Genomic DNA, 22,791 nt, shown 5'->3' with positions numbered 1-22,791 from the left:
TCTTGTGCCTATTCATTCGTACATATTGAACAACTACCAGAAAATACACTATTTGGCGTGTGTGTGTGCGTGTTTGCCGTTTCTCTAAAATTCTGACTCATCGTCTGGACGACAATGACTGATTTTTTTCCACCTCACAAAGTTGCTATGAACGTCTCCGTACAAGGATGGGCCTGTTCATGCACCCCGGGCACGGGCGGTACAGCGCTAGCATAAACAGCCCGAGGAGCCGGGTGGCCAGGGCAGCAGGGCTGCCGCCCGGGGTTTGCGGTGCGGCCCGGGGCGCCAAGCAGCGCCATTGCGATGCGGCGGGAGGGGTGGAGCCGCCGCGTCCCGGCTCAATGTAGAGCCCTCGCTCCGCTCGCAGGCGCGCCCAGTGCAAACTGCTAAGCCTGGAGTCGGGGAGATCCGGGAGGAGGTGGAAGGCCACACCCCGCGCTGCCCGCGAATTTCCTCCGGAGCCCGCGGTCGCCGGGCAGACGCCGCCGAGATGCGGGGCCCGCGGCTCGGGACCGCCGCCCGCCTCTTCTGCGTGTGGAGCGCGGCGCTGGCCGCCGCCCCCCGGTAGGAGCGCGGGACGGCGGGCGCGGGGCGGCGGGCGCGGGGCGGCGGCGATCCCCAGCCGGACCCCGGCCTGGAGATTTGATCATGCATCGCTTCCCCTCGTTTCTTCGCGGGACAGTTGCTGTCTCCACCCGCGAGGTTGTTTAAGCGCCTCTGGCCGTAACTGCTTTCGAAAGACAGCATTTTATTTTTAGTCCACGTTGCCTCTGCGTTCTTCTCAACTTTTAGCTCCCAAATAATGTGCCTTCTTCTTTTAAAGACATATATATATATATATTTTTCTAAACAAGATGCCTCAACTTTGGCAATGACAAGGTGTGACCGAGGTAGCTGAAGTATGGGTTTAGGTGCAGACATCGTGGGAAGATAACGAGTGAGACACCTAAGTAGTGGAAAGCACTCCCTCGCTTCCCCCCAGAGGTTTTTGCCCTTGAGCCCTAATCCCTAGCTTGGGCAGGGAAAGTGCTGTTTCAGCGATTTTTATGCTCTGCTCTACCTGGAAATGTCAGCACTGATAGTTTAATTTCAGATGGTATATTTTAATCAGTGGTGTTGATTAGATGATGTTTTCTTGGGTAGATGCCCAAACATAAAGGTTTCAATAAGAAACAAGCAAAATCCGTGTGTGTGTGTGTGTGTGTGTGTGTGTGTGTGTTTGTGTGCGTGTGTGTGTGTGTGTGTGTGTGTGTCTTTAAGCCAAGAACAAAAAATTACGCTGGGATGATGCCTTCTGTAAAGGAGAAGTTTAGAGGCTAGTATTGATACTTTGCCAATAACTTCTGCATGTCCCAGCGTAAGCCATCCTGTGCTATTTGTGGTTTATAAAATGGAAATAATAACACAGGCCGGTCCTCTAACAGTGCATGGATTACCGCATTAAAATTGATTTATGGGAATGTATCAATAAAACATGATAAATATAATGAACACTGCTGTATGTTATATATGAAAGTTATGAAGAGAGTAAATCCTTAGAGTTCTGACCACAAGGAAAAATATGTATTTTTTCTATTTCTTTAATTTTGGATCTATATGAGATGTTGAATGTTCACTAAACTTATTGTGATAATCATCTCATGATGCATGAAAGTCAAATCAATTATATCTCAATAAAACTGGATAAAAAATGGATTTATGGGGATTATTGTTGTTTCAATAGCATTTCAGTGCAGTTGCTAAATGGAGCAGTGAGGCAATATTAATTGGAACAGTTGCAACTGGCACAGTATAGGGAGCCTATGAAATTTGAGGATCTCAAAAGAATGGAGATGTGAGGGTAAGAAACTTTGTTTTTCCCTTGTTGTTGGGAACTCTTTAGGCCCAAGTTTCTGGTGACAGCCCCTGGGATCATCAGACCTGGGGGAAATGTGACCATTGGGGTGGAGCTTCTGGAACACAGCCCCTCACAGGTCACTGTGAAGGCGGAGCTGGTCAAGATAGCCGCGAACCTTGCCGTCTCTGTCCTGGAAGCAGAAGGAGTCTTTGAAAAAGGTAAGATAACAGCAGAGTCTTAACTCATCTGCAGTAATAATTGGAGTATGTTAAGAAAGCCACGTGCTATGTGATGTAGTGGAGAAGCCCCCCATTTTCAGTGGCTTACACAATACCCTTTTATTTCTTACTCATGTGGAGTCCAAAATGATGTTCCTGGGATGCTCTTCCAGGTAGAGATTGTGAGGCCCAGGTTCCTTCCCCTTTGTGGCTCTGTCGTCACCAGTACGTGGCTTCCAATCTGAAGGGGAAGAGCGTGGAGTGTCTCCTGTGGGAGGTCTTTATGGGCCAGGCCTGGACGTGGCTCATATCATTCCTCCCTCCTCTGATGGCCACATTTAGCTGCCCAGGAGGCTGGGCACGTAGGACAGTGTGTGCCCAGAAGAGGAAATGGGCGTAGTTAACAGTCTGGCACAAAACCATATTTACGTATGGTTTATGCAAACCAGGTATGACCATATTTATTGGACGCAGAGGATTTTACTCAGTAGGCCTGTGGGTAGGAAAAGAAGAAGTTAAAATCTAGTTTTATGCAATATTTTTTAGTTTTTTAAGTTACAGGAAAAAAAAGAAAAACAATGTAAAAGAAGTCGGAGCCATTTGTAAAAGAACCCACATATCTTGTTTTAAATTTGGGTTCTAACCAGGCCCAGGATTAAATTGGGTCAGTGAATGTCTTCTTTTTCAATACTAAGGGCAGAATAATTTGGGGGGTAAATAGTTAAATAGGTAAACTTTCTTTCACATTAAAATGAACATTTAATTTTTTCTAATTGAAAGAGTAATGTATACTCAGTGCAAGCAACCTGGCAAATACTGGAAGTAAAGGGAATAAACCAAAATCCTACCTGTAATCCTACCACCCAACTGTAAACACTGTTAACTAGAAGCATGTTTAGATGTTTAGTCAGAGGCCAGCAATTGAGGCATAACTTCCTATGATGTTGAGTTATCCTTTAAAAGAATCATTTAAGGGCACAAAGTGAAGGGTGGATGAGATTCCACAGTAGCTCATTATGTAAATGTTTATCCTTTACCAGCATAGAGAAATTAACACCATCAGGAAATGAGATAAAATCAAAGTTTATCTACATCGGAGGTTCTTTCTCTGTTGGGAAGTTGACTGACTGGGTGGGTAAGTTTGGAGTCAGGAAGAGGTGATGTGTGCAGGGGCCAGGCCACTTTGTCTTTCACAGGAGTAGTGTCAGGAAAGCGGGAGGCCTTGTTTCCCTGGAGAAGCAATGCAGTTAGCGCTTAAGATCTGAGACTGAGTCTTAGCACTAGCTGTGTGATCTTGGGCAGGTTACTTAAATGCTCTGAGCTTCAATTTCCTCATCTATAAAACGGGGATAATGTACTTCCCAGGGCAGTTGTAAAGTTAAAATCAGTATCTAGTACCTATTAGGCACTCAATAAACAGTAGCTGTTAATATTGTAAATAGGAATACTATTGAAGAAGATGCAGGAAGCATCATTTCCTTTTTACATGGGGGCAGATCTCTTACTTTTATTATTGAACTATTTATTCTGAAAATGAATGAATCTTCGTCTTGTGATAATGGCTAAAGAAAATATTGAAATACTAAGTCACAGCAGACCACACTTAAGGTAGTTCCACATTCATTATTTATTCATTAAGAATTATCATTTTGGCTCTACTAGTGTGACAGTTTTACTACAATGCAAAGGTCCAGAATAACAAGGATGATCTTGATAAATACTTGGGCTTTGCTCGGACATTTGCGTGTGCTTATTCTAGAATTTCTCCTTTGTTGTCTTTTCTGCAGTCTCCTTCGTCAGTCTTGTTTCTTTTCTTCTGCAAATAGTACGAACACTGAGGTGCTTGTTACTGTGGCTTGGTTTTAAACTTTATTCTTAGATTTTTCCTCTGGGAGGAAAGTTCGTCATGCTTTTGGGTAAGGCTGAAGTGGGTCGGACGACACTATCCTGGGAGCTTAATGGATCTTTGAAAAAGAAAGAGAGAAAATGCACTACTTTCAGGGGCTGTTTTGGACGCAATTGACATACAGTTTCATTGAAAATACCATTGCAACCCTTCTCCCTCTTTCAAAGGAGAATGTTAACTTTGTTATCAGGGGCTGTGGGTCATTGTTCTCAGAGCAGATGCTTCCTGTAAAGTTAGGACTTAAGGACCAAGACATTTCTCCCTCCCTGTCCTTACATCCTTTGCTTTATCTGATTTCTCCAGGTGTAACAATATGTAGATAAAGGAGGACTTTCTAAATTAGTGGGGTCTGGATCTTCCTAGGATTCACTTTTTCCTTGCCACATAAACACAAGCAAAGAAATACATTTTAGGTCTGATTATTTCATCATTTTCTTATGATGGACTCCAAGAGGTCCTGCCAAGGAAAGATTGGTTTTAATAAAGGTCTGCCTGCTAGCAGAGCTGGGTAAGGAGGGGGATTGTTTCTGAGTGGCTGTTTCTAGCAGTCCTGCTGTTCTTAGAAATTCCTGGGGCAGGGCGGTGTTTCACCATAACCAGAATGCATTTCTAGCTTAATTTGTGTCAGAAATAGTAATAGCTAAAGCATTAGAATTGCAGCGTATACCTTCCTTAATAAAGGCAGAAAAGTATGGCTTGTCCTCAAGGAAAAGTTCATTTATTTGTTTGGCAGATGTGGGAAAAATTTTGTTTACATTCCCATCCTTGAGGCCAGTAGCATGGATTGCATGACAGTTAGTTTATTCATGTTTAAATATATTAATTTTATATTTATTGGGGATCAATTAATTTTTATTTATTTATTTTTGGGTGAACAATAGCCCTTGAGGAAAAGTGTTTCTAATAAACTTTGAGGAGTTCCCTAAGGGTATATTAATGCGTTTTTAGTGGTGACATTCAGATATTGAAGTGTACTTGTCATTGTTACGAACACCACTCTCATCCTCCTCTATGGTGAATAGAACTAGGTTCCTAATCTTATCTTCTGTTGTACAGAAGAGTTAGTTAAGTAAATGTAATCGATAAAATTCAGCAGGTAGTAATTACCAGAGAAGATGGAGCATCTATTGGCGTTTGAAATCAAGTCAGACTGTCTGTTGGTTGGAGAATGAGTCTGTCCCCTTATTTCTTAGCTTCCTGGCGTTTACCTCTTCCTTTACTGTGATGGTGCCCTGGAGTTCCATGCCAAATCAAGAAAAAAAGTGAAGAACATTGGAATTCACAGGTCATAAATGAGAGCTATCTTCTCATCTTTTTTTTTTTTTTGCGGTACGCGGGCCTCTCCCGCTGCGGAGCACAGGCTCCGGACGCGCAGGCTCAGCGGCTATGGCTCATGGGCCCAGCCGCTCCGCAGCATGTGGGATCTTCCCGGACCGGGGCATGAACCCATGTCCCCTGCATCGGCAGGCAGACTCTCAACTACTGCGCCACCAGGGAAGCCCTCTTCTCACCTTTTAAAGCGTGTGAAGGAATTGAATCATTTCTGATATCCTGGAAACCATAGTTTCTGCTTTATTTCCCGATCTCTTTTTACAAATTGAAATGTTCATTTGTAAACTTTCATTGTTTTTCCTGAATGAAATGTACTTCAAATAATAAAGAATACACCCCTTTCCTCCACTGATGAATTCTTTGTCGCTGGTTTCACATATACCTGATATAAGATAAAAACCTAAGGAACCACCATACTGTTCTCCATAGTGGCTGTACCAATTTACATTCCCACCAGCAGTGCAGGAAGGTTTCCTTTTCTCCACACCCTCTCCAGCATTTATTGCTTGTAGACTTTTTGATAGCACAGGGAACTCTGCTCAACATTCTGTAATAACTTAAGTGGGGAAAGAATTTGAAAAAGAATAGATACCTGTATATGTATAACTGGGTCACTTGGCTGTACACCTGAAACTAACACAACATTGTTAATCAACAATACTTCAATATATTTTTTGATGATGGCCATTCTGACTGCTGTGAGGTGATAGCTCATTGTAGTTTTGATTTGCATTTCAATATAATATAAAAAAAATAAAATTTCTACCCCCCACCCCCGGCAAAAAGAACAAAAGAAAAAAACCTAAACAGAAAATCTCAGCTGCAAACTTGGGTGCAAGGCAGGGCGTCTCCTGGCCTGGAGGCTCTTCTTATTTATTTATGGCGTTGAGCCTGCTTCCATCTTTCCACTGAAGGGTCTGGGTGAGGTGAACTCTATGTGTATATCTGTATCCTTTAATAACTTGCCTTTTCTTCTTGCCCTAAAATCTGGGAGAGCTAATGGGGTGTTTACCTTCTATTCTTTAAGAATGAAACATTCTTCTTTGTCTTTATTGTCTTTTTAGCTCTCTCCCATTGACTATGGGGTGCTTTATTTTCTATCTCGATTCAGTAAGGATGGGAAGTCAGTATTTTATAATTGGAAATATTAGCTGAAGAACTTAAAAAACTCATCCAATTCTGTTTGGATGGCTTTCTAGTGGAAACAAAGCTCCTGACATACATTTCATGGCTTGTAGATCAAAATCAGTAACTGGTTTTTATGAGCGTAGATGAATTAGTATGCTCTGTGTGCAGGCCTCCCAGGGAAGGTTTGCACGGGCAGCTGTGCCAGTAGAGCTCATTTGGAACCTGCAGTGACATGAGAATTATTTTTAAAGGGTGTGGGTTCTTCTTTCACATGTCTTTGGTATTGTGTGTAGTATATATTAGTAAGAAGGTGGGACCTGAGGATAAAGGACCAGAGTGTAGTCACGATGAGCGTGGGCTCTGAAGCCGGGCTACCTGATGCCCTTCCATCAGTGGTTGTGTGTCTGTGGGCGGTCACCTTCTCACCAGGCTTCAGTTTAATCATCTGAAGAGCAGTGGTTTCCGCCTTGTACAATTATACGGTTAACGTGAGGGTGAAATGAGGTAACGTTTAAAGCACTTAAACACATAGGACTTACTCAAGAAATTGGTACCTATTGTCATTAGAAGATGATGGCAACAGTTATGTCAGAGGCAATTCTTAGTCACCTGTTGGGATGATCTTGAACTGGGGACTCTATAAAAGGCACCTCACTAGGAGGGGATGGGAAGGAACGTAACATATTAAATATTGAGTTTCCTTATAGTGCCAGGGACTTTATGCACAATTTTTAACTTCAATAACCCTTGGAGGAATGCACTATTATCTTCATTTTAGAGATAAGAAAACTGAGGCTAAGAGAGAATAGTTTTCCTGGGATAACACATTAAATGGTATAGCCTGAATGTGAAGTCGGTTCTGTTGGTACTGATGGTTCTGAAGTTGAAGGCTTTCCACTGCCTGAAAGAGCATGAAATACTTTTTGTTTGCGATATTGATGCAGTGTGGTATCAGTCTTCCTTGAAAATCATTTTCTCGTTTGCTTGTGGTAGTTCAGAGCTGGATCTCATGAAATCTAACCTGGATCTGAGAGTTGCAAGTTGCAATGCCAACTCTCCTCCTAATTTAGTTTGGGCTTCGTAGAATTTTGGAGCTGGTCGGGGTCTCAGAGATAAGCCAAATCAATCAGCTAGTTTATGGCTGAGGAGACTGGGGGGTGGTGTCTGGTGACTTGCCCAGGGTGAAACGCCTTTTGGTGGTAGAGCTGGAAACAGATCACAGGCGCCCACATTTGCAGCCGAAGCTACTTCCGTGATACTCTAGGAAACGCTCCGAACATATGGGGAACTCTGTGTGAGACTTAGGGTATATTTGCGAATGTTGCTTTATCTGATACGGAAGAAAATAAGGCTAACTAAGGAGTTTAGAAATGCTTACCTGCGTTTTTGTGCCAGTTTCTTGTTTCAGCTCAAGGTGGAGTTGCTCTTTATGGACTAATGGTTCTGCAAGGGGTGGGAGTGGGTGGCTAGGCACCTCAGATCTTTTCTAAAACTAAATTCTGCTGCTGTGTTTCTCAAAATGTGAGTCATATTTATTCAAAATGCAGATTCATGGTCACCCTATCAAGACATGGGTGAGGTCTGGGAATCTAAACTTTATTTTAAGCAGTCATCACAAGTGATTCTCAGCTGTGTTAAAGTGAGAACAACTGCCCTTCGGTTAGAAGGATTCTCATGGATTGTTCCGACCAAGTACCGGAAAACCTGAGGGTGAGAGGCAAGCCTTGGCAAGTTCTGTGATGATTCAAGGCAGCTGAAGGTCCCGCCCAGATTTCTGTATTTGCCTTTCAAGTGGCCCCTAGCTCTAAACGTTGGTGTTAATGTAAAGCAGTGGAGAAACAGGTCTTGGGGCTTGACTATCAATCAGTGATGGAGTGAAGTTGAAAGTGAACAGACTGATTCTTTAAACTCCAAGCTAAACACGTACCACTGCTCTTCTAAAGGGGAATGAGTCACTGAGGGCTTGTGGTGGGAGCAGAAATCAGATCCTGTAAGAATCTGGGCGGGGTTGCTGTTTGATCCATTATGCTGTTAAGAAGGATTTACAATGCTGGAACGCCTTGTTTCCTGGATGACATTTCCCCCCATTAATTTATTATTTATTGATTATTTGCGTGAATGAATGGGGGGTGTGACAGAAGAGGAAGGAAGGCATTAGAGAAGGTTCAGAGGTTTCAGAAGGGTAAGTATAATGTTAAAAGTGCAGAGGCTGGAGAGTTTTTATTTCTTGTTTGTGTCGAAAATTCAGTGTGGTTGGTAAATAGTGCTTCTTTTGTGTGACCCTGTGCCTGGTACTGTTACCTTTTACACCCAGAGCTGTACAGATGTCCATTCATGAGTGGTCCACCTCTGCTGATGTATTTGGCATTTTGTGGGAACAGTTACTTCACATACGAGAGAAGGGAAGGGTGTGTCAGAGGAAAAGAGCCCAGGGCTGGGAGTGGCAGACATGAGAAGGAGACAGAGCTTCGTGTGTGTGTGTGTGTGTGTGTGTGTGTGTGTGTGTGTGTGTGTGTGTTTTCTGAAAAGATGTTACATTCTGCTTTAGATGTAAGTGTGGGGAGACACCCAGGTGGAGATACGCAGCAGATAAGTTTGAAATTGTAACTAGGGGTAGAGTTGAAGGCGTTGTTTTCAGAGAGGCAGACAGTATTTGAAGTCTTGGTGGGAAGGCGTGGGATGTACAGGAGGCAGCGCTTATGGAAAGAACAAGCCTGATGACAGGCGCTTGTGAGGAGGGAAAGAAGTCAGTGAAGCTCCTGGCCCGTGAGCAACCGAAGCAGGGATGGATTGGAGACGCTGAGACGTCTCAGAAGCCAAGGGAAGGAAGAAGACCAAGAAGTTAGGTCTTAACAGTATGTAGTGTCCCAGAAGGTCAGAGAAGAGAAGAGGACAGGAAAAAGGGCACTAGAGATCCTCAACTGGATGGTTTTCAGTCGATTGTTGGGAGCCAAGTTTTCAGTAATAAATAGGTGGTGAGGAAATATAATCAGAAAGTGTAGACCACTCTTTTCAAATTTTTATTTATTTTTATTTTATTGTATTTATTTTATTTTATTTTTGCGGTACGTGGGCCTCTCACTGCTGTGGCCTCTCCCGTTGCGGAGCACAGGCTCCGGACGCGCATGCTCAGCGGCCATGGCTCACGGGCCCAGCCGCTCCGCGGCATGTGGGATCTTCCCGGACCGGGACACGAACCCGTGTCCCCTGCATCGGCAGGCGGACTCTCAACCACTGCACCACCAGGGAAGCCCGACCACTCTTTTTTTAAAATAAATTACTGCAGTAGCCTCCTAGGTTATCTTTTTTTTTTTTCTCCCTACACTTACGGCTTTATAGTCTATGCTCAATCCAGTGGCCAGAAAACATAGGCCAGATTTTGTCACTCCCCATCTCAGTATCAGCCAGTGGCCTTCCGATGACCTGTGACCCCTACGCGATCTAGCTGCCTTTGATCTCGTTTCACACGACTCCCACCTCACTCCGCAGCCTCTCTGGACTTCATGCAGGTCCTACAACACACCAAGCACGCTCCCATCTCAGGGCCTTTGCATTTCCTCATCTCTCTACCTCTAATGCACTCTGCCAGGTGTCTTCACGACTCAGCTGCTTAGGTTTTGATTCAAATATCACCTTTGCAGTAGACCACTCTGTAGAAGTTTCACGGTTGAAAGGAGAGAGGTGGATTGTCTCTTAAAAAACACAGTAGAGGGCTTCCCTGGTGGCGCAGTGGTTGAGAGTCCGCCTACCGACGCAGGGGACACGGGTTCGTGCCCCGGTCCGGGAAGATCCCACATGCCGCGGAGCGGGTGGGCCTGTGAGCCATGGCCGCTGAGCCTGCGCGTCCGGAGCCTGTGCTCCGCAACGGGAGAGGCCGCAGCGGTGAGAGGCCTGCGTATGGCAAAAAAACAAAAAACGAAAAACAAAACACAGTAGAGAGGTAAAAGGGTTGATGCAGAGGGGAGGGGTGGATAATTCAGGGTAAGAAGAGATCAGGTTCGAGAGCACGGGTGAGTGGATTAGCGTTAAAAAGTACTTTTTCCTCTGATGTAAGAAGAAACAGAAGAGAAAGAAATATTTTGAAGTCTGAACTTGAGATGAATAAAATTGAAATATGATTTTAGAAAACCTTGCTATAGTTTCCTCTAAATTGTGCAGATCTGTCATCTCTTTGTAGGAAGTGGGGATAAACGTTAAAAGCAGTGGCTCACTGGGGAAAGAAACAGAATTGGAGATATTCCCTGGTGCTGCGCTAACCTGGGTCCCTGCTGGATTGTGGGCTATTGAGATGCAAGGGCTGACACCCGTACTGGCATCAGGGGAGGGCACACAGGAGAACGGGGAAGAGAAAGGGGCTTTTCATGGTGGACGTGTGCCTCACTTGAAGCTTGAGGGGATGGGGTAGAGGCATTTTATTATCACTGTGGTTGTAAGTGTGAATAAGAAGTGGAGTTGTAACTCATCACATCTTGGTCTGGGCTAATAGGACCTCATACCAAAGGTACAGTGACAGAACTGGAGGAGTGGAAATTATGGGGGTCCTCTGTCCCTTCTAGTCTTCACTTCCCTTAGGAAAACCCCATGACCTGACTTTCTTCCTTTGCAAGAGTGAGGGTGAAACTGATCAAAGAAGATTTGGTGGAGGCTGCGGAGTAGGGAGGTGGTGGGCAGGTCTGTGGGTCTTTAGTTCTGAAGAAGTGATTCATGAATTAAAATCTGAAAACCAGAGTGGTAAAGCGCTTGGAAATAAACAGGGAGGAAGGTGTTTTAAGAGCACCTGGCAGGGCTTCCCTGGTGGCGCAGTGGTTGAGAGTCTGCCTGCCAATGCAGGGGACACGGGTTCGTGCCCCGGTCCGGGAGGATCCCACATGCCGCGGAGCGGCTGGGCCCGTGAGCCATAGCTGCTGAGCCTGCGCGTCCGGAGCCTGTGCTCCGCCACGGGAGAGGCCACAGCGGTGAGAGGCCCGCGTACCAAGAGCACCTGGTAGCTTCTTTTGGCAGGACAACGTTAGGAGTTTACATTTATGAAAATGTAGCTGGCAGAAACGATTTAGTATTATAAATTTAAATTTCACTGAAATACGTGTTACATCTCCTAAGGAAGAGAGGCACCAAATTGTATATGACACAATACTGGTGGCGTAAATGTTTGGTGACCACACAGAGTTCCTGTCCTTCTGTTCTTTACGAGGAAGCAAAGCAGATTTCATTTCATGTGCCAGCTCAACTTGATTGTAGAGGCTGCTCGGAGTGCTGTGTTGACGGTTTCAGGTCAAGCGTGGGTTTACTGAAATAGTGGTTGGATTAGCTGTGTCTGCCATGCATGGGAACGGGGAGTGTGGAATGAATGCTGCAAAGGAGCCTATTGCGTTGAAGACGGATGGTCCCCTGGAGGGCTACGTAGGTGCTTGAGGCAATAACAACATGGATAAGAGAAAATATGGAAGAGTGGGTGTGTCCAGATACCAGCGTGAGGGTGCAGTAAGCTACAGAAGCGAGACAGGAGGGAGTATGAGGTTTTTTGGGACTGGTATTTTAGAAGGAATTAGCTGGGTCTGTCCTGTACAGTTTGGGAGACTCTGGAGCCGCATTGGAACTGGGCCCTTAGCACTACTTCTTACTACCTATGTGGCCTTGGGCAGGTCGTTCATCTCATCTAGTCTCAGTGTCTTCATCTGCATAAAAGCAACAATAATAGTACGGACCTCAGAACACTGTTGTGAGGATTAAACGAGACAGTGCTTTAGAGCTGCACCGTCCAGTATGGTAACCACATGTGGTTTTTGAGCACTTGACATGTGGCTCGTACATCTTAAGATGGGCCGTGAGTATAAAATACACACTGGATTTTGAATACTTTTACTGCCAAAAACTGCGGCAAAACTCAATAATTGTTTCATATTGATTACAAATTTTATGGTAATATTTTAGATACATGGGATTCAATAAAATGTTATTAAAATTAATTTCACCCATTTCTTTTTCCTTTTTTTTTAAAAATGTTTTATTCTTTTTCCTTTTGTAATGTACTGCTTTAGGCCGTTTACCATGGTGCCTAGCACACAGTAAACACTTGGGAATGTCAGCTATGTTATACCGCGCGTCTCCCGGCATCACACCTAGCCCTGATGCCTCCCTCTCGAGCGCAAGCCTGTGGCATGAGGCCAGGTGTCTGTGTTTTAGCTTTTTTTTTTTTAATGCCGTGTGTCTCTATTGATGGCTCTTTGATTCTGACTGGAGTGGGCCTTCAACCTTACTCCTCATACCTTGAGGAAGGAGGATGTCTTCCCCAAAAGACCCCACACCATAGGGGTCGGTAAACTGTTTCCGTAAAGGGCCAGATGGTCGACACGGTAGGTTTTGCTGGCCTGTGGTGTTGGTTGCAGCCACTCGGCCATTGTAGCGTGAAAGCAGCCATAGATGGTGCATAACAAAGGAGCGTGCTCGTGCACCGACAGAAATTTACCTATGGACCCTGAATTTGGAGTTCGTATAATTTCCACGTGTCACAAAATATTATTCTTTTTAGTTTTCCCAGCTATTTAAAACCATTTTTAGTTCATGAACTGTACGAAAACAGGCATGGGCCAGACTTGGCCTGTGGGCTGCAGATTCCTGACCCTGCCATAATAAATGCCATGTACATTTAGCGGCCCAGAGCCTGGCTTGATTGGTTTTTCATATGTATAGAACCTAACATTTAGTTTATTTTTAAAAAATTTTTTTTTGCTGTACGTGGGCCTCTCACTGCTGTGGCCTCTCCCGTTGCGGAGCACAGGCTCCAGACGCGCAGGCTCAGCGACCATGGCTCACGGGCCCAGCCGCTTCGCGGCATGTGGGCACGAACCCGTGTCCCCCGCATCGGCAGGCAGACTCCCAACCACTGCGCCGCCAGGGAAGCCCTAACATTTAGTTTATATTGTACCATTTTATTTATTTTACTTTTAGTGGGTTTTCATTTGACCTATTTTATACTCAGTGGTCTAAATGGAACAAAACATTTTTTATGAAACTGTTATTTATTGAGATATTTGTAAGCAAGGGGAAGCAGGAGAGAAAAAACTTAAAGGAGTGTGTAGGGACCAAAGGAAACTTTTTTGTTTTGTTTTGTTTGAAATACTTGTGTTTTCTGTATGGATTGAATTCACTGAAGAGTTCCTTGGCTTAAAAATGACATTAAACCACGAAGCAGAAACATATTTTAAGGTTTTATCTTCCATGGATCTGTGGTGGAAACCCCGTTTCCCACTTTCTCCATCTGTGATCAAAGAAAATGCTGAATAATGAGGGTATTGATGAAAGAATATTTAATAACTTGGTAAAGAGGTCAAAACTTTTAGTTGCAAAAGTGATGTCCTTAAGTTCATTATTGTACATTACTGAACAGCAGAGAGCTGCCAAAAGTAATTAACCAGTAAATACTAAGCCAGGTACGTATATGGTGGAAAATCCTTTTTTTTCCCAATAGAGAATACTTCTGGACCTAGTTGGATTTCCAATTACACACTCTCCTTCCCTTCAGGGATTTTCTGCAGAGCTGTCTGGTGAGCACAGATGTCAGAAGAGGCAGCATATGGCATTATGGAGTGTGTTTCAAAAGTTAAGGAAAGGTTAGTTTTTGTGTATGCTTATTACACAATTTAAAAATAGCTTTGACTCTATTTGTAAATCAAATGACGGCCAGCTCTCAGGCCTGTGCCAAGTGTGAAGCTTTAAAACAAGGTTTCTTTTGAGTGGCTTTGGTGGCATTGGGAAGGAGAAAGCACTGCAGGAATTTTAAGATCTACTTTCTCTGGTTATACACAAAAATGATCTGAGTTTTACAGAGATTATCTGCAGTGAACATTGAGAAGGACTTCACAGAACAGGGCGCATCTTTAGTCAGTGATTGAGAATGCCGTGCAGCATTTTAAGAGGTGGTGACTATTTCCCTTGTCTGCGTAGAGCCCGGAGCTCCGGCAAAAGGGAGAAAACAATGTTCACAACAATTTGCAAATACAATCTATTTCATCCTCAACCTAGCAACCACAGAGAAAGAGATGACTATTTCTCATCTGCACTCCTACCACCCTGCCCCCGATTTTATATTTTGGTGCCGTAAATTACTGCTAGAATGTTAGGACGTTCAAATAAGACTTTACTAAGTGCCTAGGAAATTCCAAGCTGCCCTTGTCAATTTAGAGGGAAGACAAGTTGCAAAAAATCTCAAGTACTTCAAGTCAACCTTTTAATAAGGACGCATGAGACAAGTGAGCGGACTTTAAATTGGATCTCTCTGCACATCCTTTGAGTCACTCCTGAATCCAGCAAGAATTAGGGGTTTGTGGGAGCCTCTGTGCTCCTGCACCCTAGCTTCTGGGGGCAGCTGTGTGTTTCTTGGGTCTGTGATGGACACGGTCACATGTCAGAGCAGTGAGACCCAGGCATGCAGTCTACCCCCTCTTCCAATTTCTCTTTAATGAGAAAACCCCTCAAAGCTTTGACTCTATGAAGAGTCCCATTAAAAACAGAAGTTCTGTGAATGGGATTTCCTGCACCTCACATCTGGGTAGCTGGCTTTGAACCGCTGAAATGCTCGCCCTTCAGTTGATCAACCTACTAGGTTTATTTGGATTGGAGACTCGAAGCTGTTTTTTACTTTCTCCTTGCTTAGTGTCACTTAGATAAAAATAAATTACGCCCCCTTTCACAACACACACACAGACTCACAGACAGACACACACACAGAGACACACAGACACACACGCACACACACACGCAGCCTTTAGTCTGTGAGATTGCCGGTGATGGGAGGTAGCCAGTGTGTCAGGCCCAAAGGAAGCACATTGTTTCCTCCAGTCACTGGGCTGAGAAAATAGTCAAGCCCGATGGTTTATCCTAAAGTCACGAAAAATCAGTGACTCTGAATAATCGAGGGCGCTGTTTTGCTGGGGCCCAGCTCCCTGCAGTTTAGTATTTCTGATTTTATTCCACTGTGGGACGTTGTGGTGGGTACGATGCTGTACCACCCGGAACCAGCCTGTCGGGGATGAAGACTCATTCCCTGAAGCTACTGGGAAGGTTGCAGCCCACCGCCCTCCAAGCCAGCTTCCTGGGGGCTGCACCGCTAGGGAGACTCACCCTGCCCCAGGGGAACTCCTCCTTGGGTGGAGGTCCAGCCCCTCCCCACCAGTCAGGACAAGTCTCAGGGGTCAGCGCTGCTTCTGAGGGCGCCCCGTGGACACGGCTCGAGCCTGTGTTGAGGCTCTTGCCCTCCCCTCATCCCCAGTCCCGCCTCTGCATCCCTCCCCTTCTCTAGGTGCTGGTCCCAGGCTCTCGCCCTGTGCTTGAATCACCGTGTCCGAGTCGGCTTCCCAGGGAACCCGACCTTAGACACGTGTGGTTCTTGTTTCCTTTGAAGATGGGTTTTTCTGATCTTGAAATTAGCTTCAAACCTGTGAAAACGGTGTAGTGTGAAGAACTGATAAAAAGAGTTAAGAAATTTTCTAGCTTTTATATCCTTTCCAGAAGTTCTTATATAACACGAATTGTTTCAATGAGCTCCACCATTGCAGCGCCTGTAGTGTAACTGAGGGCTGGGAGAAACATTGTGGAAGAAGGATCTAGGTTCTGGTGATGACTAACATAGAGCTGAGGAGAGCCCGGAGTCCAAGGGGATTGCGATGTTGAACCTGTGTGACTGAGGCAATAAGGGTGTCAACATACACAAAGAGGCTACACAGGCTGTGCAACTTTTATAATAATCAAAGGTGGGTAGAATGCAAGAACAAAAGTACAGCTGCCGTTCTTCTACTGAGAGGCAGTGGCTTAGAATCTTAGCTCCGTTACTTCTTTCCTGTGTGACCCTGGGGAAGTCACTTAATATCTCTGTGATTCAGGTTCTCATTTGTAAAATAAGGATAATAATACTTAATATTGCTAGTTAATCTTTTTTATTTCAAACGTGTTCCAGTTATCTTTTGCTGTGAACGAACCTCCCAACACTTAGTAGCTTCAAACAGCAATGGTTTATTACTTCTTACGAGTCTCACTCAGTCCACTTGTACACACAAGTTTGATGATTATTCACCTGAATCAGTTATTACCATTATTGTTGTGGAATTTTCTAATTCCATGATTCCTTATACATTTATTTATTGGAATTCTATGGTAAAGAATAACTTTTTCTGAATATATATATGTATATATGTAGAAATGAATCTGTTTGCTGTACAGCAGAAACTAACACAACATTGTAAATCAACTATACTTCAATAAAATAAATTAAAAATTGTAAAAAAAAAAAACCCCTTTTTCTTCTCCTTCATTTAGTCATCTATTAAATTATATATCAGCACAAACTCATACTCTTATTTTATTCAGTAGGTTATAATCCATTATTTATTTGAATGTTCAAGTTATCTGACCATTGTCATAATAATGTCCAACTTGAACGTTCAAATAATTAAAAATATTTTTTTCAGATTTCCCATATTTTCCCTGTCCACCTGCATGGATAGCCTTCCCTATTATCAACATCACCCACAAGAATGGCACATTTTTTTTTTTTTTTACCAAGGATGAACCTGCAATGATGCATCATAATCACCCAAAGTTCATAGTTCATGTGAGGGTTCACTCTAGGTGTTGTGAATTCTGTGGGTTCTGATGAATGTGTAATGACATATGTCCATCATCATAATATCATACAGCGTATTTTCACTGCCATAAAATTACCCTATGTTCTGCCTGTCAGAGATCAGTTGACAGTATTTATAGGGTCTATTTCTGGGCTGTCTATTCTGTTCCATGGATATATTTGTCTATTCTTTTGCCAGTATCACATGGTCTTGATTACTGTAGCTTTATAGTAAGTCTTGAAGTCAGGTAGCATTATTCTTCCAACTTTGTTCTCCTTCAGTATTACGTTAGCTATTCTGGGTCTTTTGCTTCTCCAGGTAAACTTTAGAATCAGTTTGCTGACATCCATGAAATAACTTGCTGGGATTTTGATTAGGATTTAGGATTGCATTGAATCTAAAGATCAACTTGCAAAGAACTGATGTCTTGACAACTAAGTTTCTCTATTTATGAATATTGAATGTCTCTCCATTTATTTAGCTCTTTGATTTCACTTGTCAGAGTTTCGTAGTTTTCCTCATCTAGATCTTGTACACGTTTTGTTAGATTTATGCCTGTTTCTTTTTTTTTGGTGCTAATGTAAGTGGACCTTGTAATTTAACTTCAGGTTCCACTTGTTCATTGTTGGTATACAGTGACCATAATATTTTTAGTTGAGAAGACACTCTGTCCACAAGTGCTGAGCTACCTGGTAAAATCAGAGAAAATTCTGATGTGTGGAGGGTATTCTCAATTTCAATTTTTTCCCATATTGAACTGTTTATGTGTTTCAGCCCAGGTATTTTGCAGGGTCTGCCTATGCCTCTTCTCAACAAATATTTTTACAAGACAGAACTTGTTAGTTGTCTCTACTTATGGTTCTTTTGAGTGTTTCATCAAGTTTAGTTGCTGCATCATTATGGGGCTTCTCAATTTCCCTTCAATTCAGTATAGAGTATGCCTCTCCCATTAAAAGCAAGAACTTAATGAACAGAAGTTTCTTCCCACAAATGGAGATGTTCTCAAAGCATGATTATACAATTTCAAAGTTAAATCTTGTGCAGGTTAAACCCATCTCATATTAATATTTTGCTAAACCACAAAAAGATCCGGGACAAATACTCAATCAGAATGCGGGGATAACAGTGTGACCCAGACCATTCTGGTGAGGGCTCGCCTGTCTAAAAGGCCTTTTGTGGTCTGGTCCAGCCTCATCTCTACTGCCTCTCCTGCCTCTGGTCGTGTCTCACACAGCTCTTCTCTTCAGTAGACTCCATGCCTTTGCACTTGTTGCTGCTCTGCCTGGGAACTGGTCCCCTCCATTCTCACCTGGCTCGTTTTTCCTTATCCTACAGCCCTAGACAGCATCATTTCCTCTAGGCGCCTCCGGTGGCCCCTCTGAAGTGCCCTCCCCCGCCCCTATTGCAGCCGTTCCGTGTGGACCTATATCTGTTCAATTGTTCTGCCTCCTTCGCCTTTTCAAGACATTCTTTGTCCTGTGTCCTAATTATTGAAGAGCGCTGCTCCTCACTTCCTAGGGTGACAGCTATTAGATCAACTGATCTGTGCTGTGTGATCAGTGACTCGATGAGTTGCTTATCTGCTTCTGAGAACATACTTGTAGTTCACCGAGGCCCCTTGGGGCAGTGGTCAAAGTGGGGTGCACACATCTGGGAGTCACAAGACCATTTATAAGGGAGTAGGTAGAAAATATACTAACTTTTATTTCCATTATTTTATTGAGAAAAACTAAGAAAGTCAGGTTTTCTAATATTTATATTTTGGTTGAGAAAGTCCATGTATATAACTTTATACATCTAACTTGACGTGGTACCGTGCACCAAATATTCGTATCGATTGAGTACTCCATCATAAACATCTGAAGCCCACTGCCGTAGAGGCACACTGACATGCCAGTGGGTGACGCTTCAAGCTTTTTGGCAGTGTAATGACATATTTATCAAGTGTTTCCTACATGCCAGCCACTGTTCTGTACCGTTTACAGGGACTGGCTTACTTATTCCTTACAGCCACCTTGTGTGATTGCCTTCATTTTGTGGGTGAAAAAATTGAACCTGGAGAATCAGGTAACATGTTCAAGGACAGGACTAGTATGTGGCTGATTTGGGATAGAACCTATGTGGTCTGATTGCAGAGGCCACTCGCTTCTCCCCCGCTCCATACTGTACCTGTCTGTTCCCATGGGGTGGGCACATGTGGCCTCCGGGAGGAGAGGGACCATGTCTGTCTTGTTCACTGTGGTACCCTTATAAGTGTTTCTTCAATGAATGAAGGAACCGAGGGCCTGTCACCGCCTCTGAATTCATGTCCCTTAAATGGGAACTTTGAATAAGTACTCTTTTATTTTTAACTTGAAACATTTTTTCCCTTGCAATAAATAGAGTTGATGAGAAATTGGCATGGGTTAAATTAGCAGTCTTTTTTAGGAACTTACATGAAAAATGTCTGCATCATTTTAATACTAATGGTCAGTTATGAGTCCCAGCTCACCCCTGATGTGACTAATGCCTTCCTTTTTCCCCTTTATCATGAGTGTATGAGAAATGAACATTAGAAATGAACCTCAGCTTCCCTCTGTACACTGTATGGAGTGTCCCTCAAACATGTACAGCCTTAAAAGGGTAACAAGAGCAGTAGCAACTTACACGTGGAAAAGAGAAGCAGAACGTAACTAATTTTTTGGGAGAGGTTTACCCACTGATCGCCTTTTAAGTCTTAATTCTTTGGCACAGGGATACGTAATAATCTCTCAGGTGTTCTGGGATTTAATAAAATTGTTTAGGTTTGGCTAAATAAGTTTGTGATTCTGTAAGTCTGATTCCCTCTACATCTGAAAGAGTATTAAGAGAGTCTTACAAGTTTTGTATTATATCACTGTATTTAAATTATGACTGTTTTCTTCCCCGTTTTCCTTTCAGGCTCTTTCAAGACACTTACTCTTCCACCCGTAAGTATTTATTAAAAAATTTGGTTTCAGAAATATACATTACGTCCGTGAAATAAATGAGTTAGTATTTTATTGGCTTTTATATTAATTTACATTCCTTGTGAGTTTGATGGAGTTCAGTTCCACCTTCAGATTGTTTAAGAATAATATTACTTCAGGGAGCTTGGATATTAGCCTCTTCAAACTCACAGTGGAGATTTTCCTCTCGTAAAATGGAGAACTTCACTGAGGGGGACTGGCCTGGACTGTTAGCATAGGTACCTGGGCGGGTTTGGTCCCGCTTCTGCCTTAACAAGCCTTCCAGTCTTGGGTGTGTACTCAATGCTCCATCCCAGTTTCTTTGTCCTGGAAAAGGGCAGTGCTTCACTGAGCTGAAGTGTACCCCGAGGCAAAATAAAACAACAGTAATTGATACCGACCCTGTCTTTGTTTAAAATTTTGATCTTTTGTTTCGTAATTTAATTTTTGCATCACCTTTGCTATTTAAAACTATTGAAAATATTCAAAAACTTTAACTGTTGATTACTGAGTTTTTTGGGCACGCTCTTAAATTTTGCAGTTGAGGCAAGTGCCTGGCTCACCTCACCATGGTCCCGGTCCTGGACGAGGGGGATAAAGGTATAGTCTATTTCATAGGGGTTACCTTGGAGGTGAAATGAGATGTGAACACGCTGTAGCATCTGCTACAGAAGTGGAAAGGGTTATTATTTTGTTGAGAGAGTCATAAAACCTGTTTATTAAATATGGTTTGTGAACTAGTCCTGTGTCTCATGGCTTTAATTTGGAAGTTTGTGCTTTTATTACTGTTTTGTTTTGGAGCTTCACACATTTAATGTACAGTCGAATAGAACATAGCATCCACCAAGAGGACAATTTGGTGTACTTTTCTGGGACTAGATGACTGATGACTTTGACCCTGACACTTACGTAAGGTTGACATCTCCCGATGAGCCAGGTTCCCCGTTAACTCTTGAAGGTTACTTATCAAGCACATTCAGAAACCACATTCATTTTGGGGTTCTTAGAGAATATAGTGCTCCCAAACTGTCCTTTATAAAAATTACTTACAAAAATTACTTACATTCTATAGCTATTATGTTTCTCACCTATTTTTAAAAAATATTGATTTATTTACTTGGCTGCACCGGGTCCTAGCTGCAGCATGTGGGATCTTTTATTTATTTTTTAAAAAATTAACTGTGTTCTTCCAGTGTCTTTTTATTTTATTTTTTGATATTTATTTTATTTAATCTTTAAAAAATTTTCGGCTGCATTGGGTCTTAGTTGAGGCACGCGGGATCTTCACTGTGGCATGCAGGATCTTTTGTTGTGGCGCACAGGCTTCTCTCTAGTTGTGGTATGTGGGTTTTCTCTCTCTAGTTGTGACCCATGGGCTTAGTTGCCCCGTGGCATGTGGGATCCCTGACCAGAGATTGAACCTACATCCCCTTCATTGGAAGGCGGATTCTTTACCACTGGACCACCAGGGAAGTCCCAGCGTGGGATCTTTTAGTTGCGGCATGTGGGATCTTTAGTTGTGGCATGTGGGATCTTTAGTTGTGGCCTGTGGGATCTAGTTCCGTGACCAGGGATCAAACCCGGTCCCTTTGCATTGGGAGCGTGGAGTCTTAGCCACTGGGCCACCACGGAAGTCCCTGTTTCTTACTTATTATTATGTTTGTACTTACCTTACTAACAAATATACTGTTGTAATAATAGAAAGTGGGGTTGGGGGGAGGGAAGCCCTGAGCAGGCAGACGTGGGGAAAAAAACCCAATCTTAGTGACAATAAGATGTTAGGCCGCATTAATGTGACCTCAGACATTAGGTGCTGGCCCACCGGTGTCTGTGTCCATAACTCTGTTGAAAAAGTATTACAGTGAGAAGATTAAAATAAATCCTGTGTAATATAATTGTCTGGTAGCAGAAGGGGTTGAGATTTCAGTTCAGGAATCACAGCTCAACGCATAATAACTGTCTGCTTTCCTCAGAGACGTCTGCAGTGGCATGGCCTGGAGTGTAGCAAGTCTGGAAGGGGCAGGCATGTGGGCGGACGAGGGCACTCTGGCTGATTCCCATAATGTGCCTATAAGCTGTACTTGTCCCAATTAGCTACAAATTTGGCTACTATTAGCCTTAAAGTCTTAACCATGCGGAATACTGATCCCAACGTCTTATATTTGTCTTTAATATTATGCCATTTCTATTGTATGTAGATATAGCAATTATTTATTGAAAGATTTACCAGGAGTTATATTTAGGACTAGATCCCTTTTTAGTAAAACAAAATTTTAAAGGCTTAGTCATAAAGTGTCTGGGAAAATTTAATAACTCTTGGCAGAAATAGAAGGTTCTGCATTTTTATGAGTGTTCAATTAAAATAGACCCATCTTTCCAAGTGCTCTTGCATTCTGATGCTTGTAGATGTAATATTTTAAATTATTTTTAACGTCCTCCTGAAGTTTTGCTATAAAATATGAATATATTGGCTGCATTAAAACAAATATGTTTTTAATATCTAACTGGCTCATTGTTTCTGTTTTTGATACAGTAAAGTCAGCCTTCAATAAGAAGTAAATAAAAAACAGAATTTACACTTAACATAAAGATTATTGTTTGTACAAAACGTGCTAGAAAAAGTTTCTTTTTATTCTCTTTGTAAGTAAATCCAACTTAAAACGAGGGAGTGGTTTTTAAAATTAACATGCCTAAAAAATTTTTTTAAATTTTATATTGGAATATAGTTGATTTACAATGCTGTGTTAGTTTTAGGTGTACAGCAAAGTGAATCAGTTATACATAT

The 22,791-nt window shown here is 42.9% G+C and overlaps 1 protein-coding gene across 5 annotated transcripts in view; it reads left to right on the top strand.

Moving 5' to 3' along the window:
• The window catches only part of CD109 (CD109 molecule), a 151,496-nt gene that overhangs the window by 28,959 nt on the left and 99,746 nt on the right, over positions 1-22,791 (top strand). For 3 of the 5 annotated variants that reach the window (XM_060030349.1, XM_060030351.1, XM_060030350.1), the window contains one exon: positions 19,960-19,988. In XM_060030349.1, coding sequence (XP_059886332.1) covers positions 19,960-19,988 — 29 coding nt within the window. Of the gene's footprint in view, positions 1-237; positions 565-1,882; positions 2,056-19,959; positions 19,989-22,791 lie in introns of those variants that run through there. The other 2 variants (XM_060030347.2, XM_060030352.1) reach the window with 2 other exon arrangements.

Source organism: Delphinus delphis, chromosome 14, assembly GCF_949987515.2.
Source record: "Delphinus delphis chromosome 14, mDelDel1.2, whole genome shotgun sequence".
In the NCBI taxonomy this organism is placed as follows: Eukaryota; Metazoa; Chordata; class Mammalia; order Artiodactyla; family Delphinidae; genus Delphinus; species Delphinus delphis.
This window is presented reverse-complemented; position numbering and strand designations above follow the sequence as displayed.